Source organism: Dendrobium catenatum, unplaced genomic scaffold, assembly GCF_001605985.2.
Source record: "Dendrobium catenatum unplaced genomic scaffold, ASM160598v2 original_scaffold_192470, whole genome shotgun sequence".
Classification (NCBI taxonomy): domain Eukaryota; kingdom Viridiplantae; phylum Streptophyta; class Magnoliopsida; order Asparagales; family Orchidaceae; genus Dendrobium; species Dendrobium catenatum.
In genome coordinates, this window is record NW_021510888.1 from 150,343 (window position 1) to 159,760 (window position 9,418).

Consider the following 9,418-nt stretch of genomic DNA (forward strand, 5'->3'; position numbering starts at 1 on the left):
GGGGGGGGACACGTGCCTCCCCCTTAAATTTTTTTTTTTTTTTTGGCTGACATGTGGCATAATCGCATAAGAGTTAAAAAAACAATTTTTTTTTAGAGAACAAGGAAGAAATTTGAGTTATAATTATTAGTCACCATTTTTATTACATGTAGAATTCAATCAACAAAAATATTTACAATTTATTTGATCAAATTGTTTTGTTAAAAATGGATCTTAAAAAGCTATTGTATTTTATTTAAGGTATGTGTAAATACGTTTAATTGATTTTTTTTAACTCATTTTAAAGAAAATTTAAATGTGAGGCATTAGTTTACAAATTTAAAAATTATCATTATTAATGAATAATAAATACCTAAATAATTCATGATTTTACATGCAAGAATTGCTTTAGGCGTTGTTCGGAATAGTTTTCTTTCTAATTTTCCACAAGTAAACTTTCTTATAAAAAATTTCACTGCTGGAAACAATACTCATATCACAAGCCAACAAACTGAGACTGACTTCCAAATGGCTTGCTTTGGCCTCGACCCAAACTGATCGCTTCGTTTTCCCCTTTGCTCATCCTCTCGCAACTCACAATCTCGAGCCACGAACTTTCCTTTCCCCTTTTTGCTCCTCTCTCGCCATGTTATTTGCATTTTTAATTTTGATGATCCTGATAACTCCTCTTAGCTCTAATAATTAATGGCATAACAGAACGTAATTTAATATATTCGACATTCAAGATGACGATTGACAATCGGCCAAAATGATTGGCCGAAATTAACCATCTAAAACCACAAGAAAAATTATGCCGGTAAAAGTGATTTCCCTGTATGTTTAATTAGCCCCCCCACCCTGAATAAAATTTCGTGGCTGCCGCCACTTGGCTGTAGATGAACCGGCATGAGTAATCTCTGTGTGGCTCGTACTCTCATGTGAATGTCCCAAATCCAGTAAGTTTGGAAGAAATCCCCTACGATATAAAATCAAGTTTCAATCAATCGGGCTTGAGAAATGCTCGAACCCTAGGGCGGCCGGTCTGAGATCGACGGCGGCAAGCTTCGACGGCGACCGGTTGGCGGTCGGCGGCCGGAGAGAAATCGTCGAGCTCGAGCGAAGAAGCGGGCGAAGGCGACGCACAGAGCTTGTCCGAAGCAAGAGAAGGGAAAATTAGAAATGAGATGGGAAGCTCGGGTCTGTAAATTTTAGGGCTTGTACTGGTGGCTTTCCGGCGATCAGGGCCACCGGTATTGACTTTACTTAACAGTGACGGTCTACGCAGCCGGAAAGCCACCGGTATTTTTAATGTCCGGCGGTTTATCCGGCGGTTACACGACCGTCGCTATTACTGGCGGTATAAACCTAAAAAACCACCAGTTAAGCCGCCGGTATTAACCGGCGGCTAGATCGCCGGCCAAACCATCAGTATTACCGGCAGCCATATAACCGCCGGTCAAGGCCGTCGGTATTAGCTGTTTTTCCTGTAGTGTTTCTTAACACTATAGTGTTGAAATGTTATGGTCACTACGGTGCTCGGATCGACAAGTTGGTGACCCGGTGCTTCAGATATTGGCATTGTAGCATTAGATTATTTGCAAAATGATAAAATGTTGAGCTTCATGGTGTTCCATCGTATGGCACTAGGGCGTTGATAGTGTTGTGATGCTTGAAGAAGTGACATTATAGCTCTAAATTAATTTTGCAATTTTCTTGAACCAATGGTGCCACAATACTAAGTGTAGTGTTGCTGCATTGAATGGATTTGCACTGTGGCGCTTGCGCTAACTTGCATTTCCAAATTATTTTTCTTGAGTTTTCATGCACAACAAGAACTAAAAAAATATATATTTAATTGAATATAAAACACAAAATAATAGAATAATATTCGCTTAACACACCTTCCATTATGCAGTTGTGTTTTGGTGGAGTTCTTGGAGAGGATCATTAGGAAGATATGTCTTTGGGGTCAAAGACTCGTTAGTCGAGGAGGCTAGACATTCAACATCTCTATTGGGTTGAGTGGCAAAAGGGGGGAGCGGCATCTCCGCCGAAGTGAGAAGCTAAAAGAGGGGCATCATTTTTATTGAGCCGATGAGGTGATTGGAGGAATCAACATCTTCGTTAGGCTAAGGAGGCAAAATGAGGGATGAAATCTTCGCCGAACTGAGGAGGCTAGATGAGGAAGATTTTTCAAAGTCTGTAAAGGTTGTTCTTTGCCTGTGATAAAGGAGAATAGATTCTCCACCTAGCTATGTGTTTAAGGAGAGACACTATTAGTGCATTACATAAAAAAGAGGACCTTTGGGGAGTGGACGTAGATCAATTTAATTAAACCTCTATAAACCTTGATTTGTATTTTCTTACTTTTCTACAATTTAGTTGCAATTTAGATTACTGCACTATAGTTTTATTTTGATTATATTGGTGAAAGAAGTTTTTGGAAATTATTTTTTTGTTGTGGTTTTAAATTCGGTATTGAAAAATAAAGAAATTATTATTTATTTTCCATAAGTTTAAGAAAATTATATTTGCTTTTGGTTTTGTTTTGAGTCGCTTAATTTATTAAAGTAAACTACATATATATATTTTAAGTTTTGGATTTTATGTAAAAGATACCAAAAAAATTTAAAATAATCAATCCCCCCCCCTTCTCTTGGCATGCCTTTTGCATATTCAAGTGCATCAAAGCACTAAAAAAAAAAAGTGCATCAAAGCACTATCAATTGATATCAGAGCGGGTTCTTCTTTTTTTTAGTTTTATTTAAAAATCTTGAATTGATCCAATTATACAGTTTTGTAATTGTAATACTTCGAAAGGGTACTCTATTATCTGACCACTTTTGTTTGATAATATTTCTTTCAATTTTTAAAAAAATTTTATGTCTACTTTTTTACAATCCATTAACTTTTGAATATGGCATATGATTAAAATTAGTTATGCTTTTACCTTTTAGATCTCTGAATGAAGTGAAAGTAGAGAATCCTTTTACTGAATAGTCATAGAAGATCATGATTTAGCATAACTAAATTCAAAATATTTGAACTATTTTTATTTTCTCTTGAAATATTTGAGCTATTTTTATTTGCTCTTGAATAAGAAGACTACATGTGTGTCTCTTTAACTGCGCCTGTGACTTCTACCAATTCCTCAAGTACTCCACTCCGACTCTCTTTCCCCAGCTGATTCCTCGCTGCAACATTCCTCTATCAACCTCTCGTGCCTCCACTAAATCCTACTCCCCTTCCAACTCCTCGTGACTTCAACCAAGCTTGCAGCCTTCAACTCGTTCATGAGGAGAAACAAACGCATGAGGATTTTCCACTTGGAATGGAATATGTGCATGAACGATATCTATTGCCAAGATTTGTTTGAGACCAGATTTTCCATGGAAGTTTTTGTCGCAAATGCAAGTGAGGATTCTCACTAGCTAGTAGTTGAACATTGCCTATCATTTTATAGATAATTACTTTCGCTCTTCAAGGAGTTTCGGAATTTTAACTATTCAAGGAACTTAAAAAGTTTAAATAATCAACGCTGTAGTAGATTAAGATGGCGGAGAGGCATGAAGGAAATAATAATATAATGCAGGAATAGGTGGCAGAGTTGAAGATACTTTTTTTGGACGGTTTGGCCAAGTAAGATAAATTCACACAGGCGACACATACGTAATACTAGCTCGAACTCAAGACCTCTTGATTGACAGCCACAACTCCTAACCAACAGACCAAGGTGAACTGCGAGTTGAAGATATCTAGTTCGCGTGCGTTGCACACATAGAGTAGTCCATCTGTTAACTTCAATGGAGCATCATTCTAGGTTCAGGAAATTCAGTTAATTGCAGATGATCTAAGGTCTTAGACTGATGAAATTACTGTGCGGTCACTAGACGCCATCAAGAGGTGAATCAGGATGTGGCACATCACTTTTTTGCTTTATACCGCTGTGTACCGGATGAAGTGGTGAATGTTGATTCATCTTTGAATGGTCCGGTGACCGCACAGAATAATTTCTCCTTAGGCTGATACCTCCACTCAATGAACCATCTTGCGTTAGACACCACCTTGAGCATCGAGGTGGAGTCCATGATTATGGAGTAGGGGTTATTCTGAATGCAAAGCAATGATCGCAAGATGAAGTGAGTTGATAAATATAGAAACAATTTGAATTAGTAAAAGCATAATTGCAATAACATCAATTCATCTATAGAATTATCAGAGCATCTAGGCTTCGTTTGGGACAGCTTTTTTAACTGTTTTATGAAGCAGTTTATTAATACAAAATTTTTTTGAAGTTATAATTTTTGCAATAGAAAGCTGCTTCATAAAGCTGTAAGAAAGTTATCCCCAAGGAAGCATAATTTTAATAGCACAATCATTATTTATTTAACATTTTCATCACAATATATTATTAACAATAAGATTAGAAGATTCTTGATACAATCCAAAAGAAGATGATTATGGTGAAAGGAGTTATCACCCTTTCTCCCCCTCTCCTCTTCCCTCCACTTCCTCCCTATTGAACTCATCAAGTGCACCAAAGCTGTTGAAGTCATGATCTCCTCTTCCATACCCTCTTTATAGTTCATTTGATCATCAAAAAATATATATTTTTTTAAATTGTTGATTGACCTTTACAAATGTTTGGAAAAATAAAATTAATAATCATAATAAGATCTATAAATTTACTCAAACACTCTTATAATTCCCAAATTTACAGGCAGATTTATACAACAAATTAAAATTGCATAATTTTTTATCCTTAAATTTAAAAATGACATATTTCCAAACCTCTCAAACTACAGCAGTAGCTATCAGTCTCCTGTTCTCAGTCACCTCCCCTTTGGACTTCTCAATGGCAAACCTTCAACATCAAAAGAGCCAATGCGGCACCTTCTTCACCAAAGACCACTCCTCTATGGTCCCCAAGCTCGGCTTCCACCCCTTGCTCGAGTACTGCCTATGTAGCAAAATCTCCGAACCGCCTTCCATCAACTCCGACGATTCATCTTTCAATATAGTCGGTAGAGACTTCGACCTCGCCGCCACTTTTCCTATTGTCATCGGTAGCACAACATATGCCACCTTTGCATCTAGTTTATAATCAGCTGGAAGCGGAACTGGTCTGCCGCTCGTAAGCTCAGCAACAAAATGGCACGGGTGCTCGAGCATGAGCTCTGCAACTGTCATCGAGCTTTCGATCGGGCGAGCTTTGCCGTCTGGCAGAAAGATGAACTTGCTGGTGGGAGCCCGACAGGAGAGAAGATTTCCCATGGCTACAATTGGGGAAGGAGATGGCAAGCGGACCAAAAGCTTATAAAATGGAGCATATGGGAAGGAATAGTTGAACAAATGACTCTCAATACTTAAATTTTGTGTTGTGGAGGGGAGTTCGTTAACCTGCTACAGGTCAAGTTAGTTGCGCGCGCGTTGAGAATTTGAAAGAGACGGGTCGGACAAACAGGGAGCATGGTAATTGTCCATAAAATGTGCGCCACGTGGTACGATGTAGAAAGGATGGACAAGATTGGTGAATTGACGAGTTGTGCGTTCGCGGAGGAGTAGGAGATGGAAATAAAACTGGAGTTTTTGGCTGTTGGGCGCCGCGTGCTGACCCGCGAGCTTCGGGCCTTACAGGGTTTGGTCGACGGGAACTTACCGACTACTGGAGCATTGCCTGTAGCCTTCTATGTGGCCTCAACTACATCTAGCAGCTGTACTCCTGGTGATCGTATGGAGAAGAAAAACAGCTTAGCTTCAAAATTCTTGAATTTTTGCTGAGGTAATTATTTCGTTTGGCAATATTTTTTTACTATTTTGTAAAATTAATATAGAGAAAATGACTTTTTAAAATTATTGTAAAAAGTATATTTCTAATAAATTTTTTTTAAAGCAGCAAAAAAAACAATGATTATATAAAAATTTATTGCTATAATATGAAAAAAAAAAACAAAGTAATAAGAAAGTTGTTCCAAACAAAGCCTTAGTACAACTTTTTTATTGCTTTATAAAGCAACTTTTTAGTACAAAATTTAATTTTATACTAAAAAACTGCTTTAAGAAGCAGTAAAAAAGCTGTCCCAAACGAAACCTTAGAGTCTATTTGAGACAACTTTCTTATTTTGTTTAGTAGATCATAATCATAATTTCTATTTGACTATTATTTTTTTACTATTTTCAAAAAATTTTGTACTAAGAAGCTGTTTTTTACATCATATTTTAAAAAGATAATTTCCCCATAATAGCTCTACAACAACCTTTACAAAAAGTTACAACTATCTCAAACAGATTCTAATATTGTGTATAACATCTTAAACTATACTAATCTCCGATAAATTCAAGAGCTTTGAAGCTAATTATGATATAATTTACAATAGAAATAAACTTTTCTTTATATTTTGTGTTTAACTATATTCACACTAAAGATAAGGAAGATAAAATATTCTAAACATTTTATCGCTCTCATCTTCAAATAATATATTATAATTTACCGTTCATCATTCTAAGAAAATAGCAACCTTTGTAAGACGAAGAAGACCATTTTCGCTCGACTATAGATACTAAAACCATTCAATGAACTTAACATAGAAGTAGATCAAACTTTCAACTACCTTTGTGCTGAAAGTGAATAGAAAATAGGGGGAATTGAATAAGGCCTAATATACTATTTGATGAAAACCTTATCTATTCAATAGTTTAGAGCAATGGATAGATATCAATAATAATTGTTGTGTGGTGGAGAGGCTTTCTCAATGTCATAGAAGAGGAGAATGTTTTAAAAAAACTTTGTTGGCAGACTGACTACTTGATGAAGGAGAAAGCTGAAAAGGTTGTTTGGTTAGTAAAAAAATTTGGTAGATTGAAAAGGTTGCTTGGTTAGTAAAAAACTTTGTTGGTAGACAAAGGAGTTGGGTGACTATTCCACCCATTTCAACATCTCTTGAGCTTAATTTAAAATCATAAACACCAAATCTTAAACCTTCAAATGATTATCAATGTCCTTCATTACTATAAATCCTTCAATAATAATAAACTATAATAAATGTGTTCAAGTCATCAACATTGTAGGAGTTCATGTACAACAAGCCTCTACCAACAAAATCCTACGTAGTCACTACTAATTCAAGCAAGATAGTTCTTATGAAGACTACAATAATTTTAACTCTATGAAGAAAAGTTCTTTGAGATATGGTAGAGATGATATAACACAAAGATCAAACATCGAACAAATATACTAAGTTCAATTAAGGGAAGAATGTTAGGATTACATGAAAACATAATGGAGGGTTGGTCTTCATTTCCTATTTATGGCGAACTATATTGTTTCGTAGGATCTTCAAACCTACATGATTAATTTATAATTCCTTTGCGAGATTATAAAATTATCACAATTAACTTTCTATTCCTAGCACTTTCATTATTCCGCCCCTTCTCATCTCACAAGCACTCAAACAAATCTAGGGTTATAACTTTGGCCAACCACAGCCTCGACACAACCTCATCTAAAATATTTTTTATCAAAAAAATAAGAGAAAATCCACAATAGTTCGTGTTCAAATCATTTTGGAAATTTGTTTGTTAAAATCATATTCAAAATTATTCATGAATAACATGTTTATATTTGATACGTTTTGAATTTGTATCATGTAGCTCGAGTTTGGTTAAAAAATATTAAATTTCAACATTTTTTTACAATAACTCATAAAAAAGTAAGATATGAAAACTAAAAAGCTTCCTTGCTGAAATTTTATGATTACAATAACCAATGAGGCTCAAAATTTGACATTTAATAATGTAATATCTTATATTACAAATAAAAAGTGTGTGTATATATATAATTATTTTGAGCCTATATGAGTCGAACATGACTGGTCTGAACATAGCTTCTGCTCGTGTTTAGCTCATTTAAAATTGAATTTTAAAATATGTGCTTGTGTTCGACTCTCTTACCTACCGAATCACGAGCTTTCTATTTAGCAAAAAATGAGTTGTTTGAAAACGTCGCGTTGTTTTGACGGCCCTAGGTACAAGTATATTGATGTGTGTAACTCTATCTACATTTATATCTTCATATAATAATTCTATCCCATATTTCGTTTATAGTTCTAAGTGTGGACGCTCTCTTATATACCCATCTTTCGTAAGTGCATAAAAGAAAGTCTTCATTACATTTGCATTAAGGCTTCATTTTTTACTGCTTTCTAAAGCAGTTTTTTAATAAAAAAATTTTTAAGCTAGAAATGTTTTTTCTTTGAAACATTGAATATAAGAGGTTTTTCGAAATTCTAGTTTTGATGCAAAGAGAACTTAGAGAAATAAGTTATGTAAATAAATTTTCAGTAGGATATATTCAAAAAGGAAAACAGCATTAAGTGATTAAAATATTTCTCATTTTGACTTTGTAGTTAATATATTGAACATACAAAACATACAAAGAAAGGTTTAGTTATATAGGGAAAATTAGTTTAACTAAACTTGAAAAGCAATATAGTTGTTGCATTTCTGCTTATTAGAAGTTTTTCCAACTTAGAAAAACATTAAAAGTTAAACTCAGTTATAAAAAAAAAAGGAATATTTCATATTTGCTTTGCTGACAAAGTAAGTTTTTTTTTAGTTTGCAATTGAAGAAGAATAAATGGAGAAGTTAAATTAAAAAATAAGAATCCATTTAAACAATTTTGGAAACTGATATAGTTGTTCTAAAATATTGATATATTATAGAAAAATCAGCTTGATTAGACATGGATCTTGATTTCAGCAGACTTTTAGTCAAACAGATTGACTTGATGAAGTGAACTCAATGACACCAGAAGTAATCCGATTTGAGTCTAAATGAGCTTAAATTAAGCATTTTAAGTATAGTTAAAAAATTTTGAACAATAATTGGACCAATTGATTTCAAAAGTTTGCATACTTGTATTTGAATCAAGCAAGATAAATACAATGAGCTTAAGATTGCTTAATTATAAAATTATTAAGTATTTAAAATTTAAAAGAATGATATATGATCAAGGGAATTAATACAAGAAATGAAGTGTTACAATTTCTATCTTTATTTGAAAAACAAGGCACTCTCAAAATCAATAACTATCTAATTGTGGTACCCTTGGCTTCAGATTCAAGATAGTTTAGAGGTTTGAAGTGTGATGCCCCAGATATCAATAGTGAAAGGATTCATCTATCTCTCTTATCTTTTCCTCTTTTTGTTTTTTTTTTCAGTTTTTCTTTGAAACATTGAATATAAGAGGTTTTTCAAAATTCTAGTTTTGATGCAAAGAGAACTAAGAGAAATAAGTTTTGTAAATAAATTTTCAGTAGGATATATTCAGAAAGGAAAACAACATTAAGTGATTAAAATATTTCTCATTTTGACTTTGTAGTTAATATGCTGAACATACAAAGAAAGGTTTAGTTATATAGGGAAAATTAGTTTAACTAA

General features: G+C 34.1%; 1 protein-coding gene across 1 annotated transcript; it reads right to left on the minus strand.

The window, feature by feature from the left end:
* Positions 1 to 4,558: 4,558 nt before the first annotated feature.
* LOC110115863 lies at positions 4,559 to 5,296 on the minus strand. Its single transcript, XM_020849258.2, has one exon. The coding sequence runs from the start codon at positions 5,251 to 5,253 to the stop codon at positions 4,852 to 4,854; it is 402 nt and encodes a 133-aa protein (XP_020704917.2). The 5' UTR covers positions 5,254 to 5,296; the 3' UTR covers positions 4,559 to 4,851.
* Between the last annotated feature and the right edge of the window lie 4,122 nt (positions 5,297 to 9,418).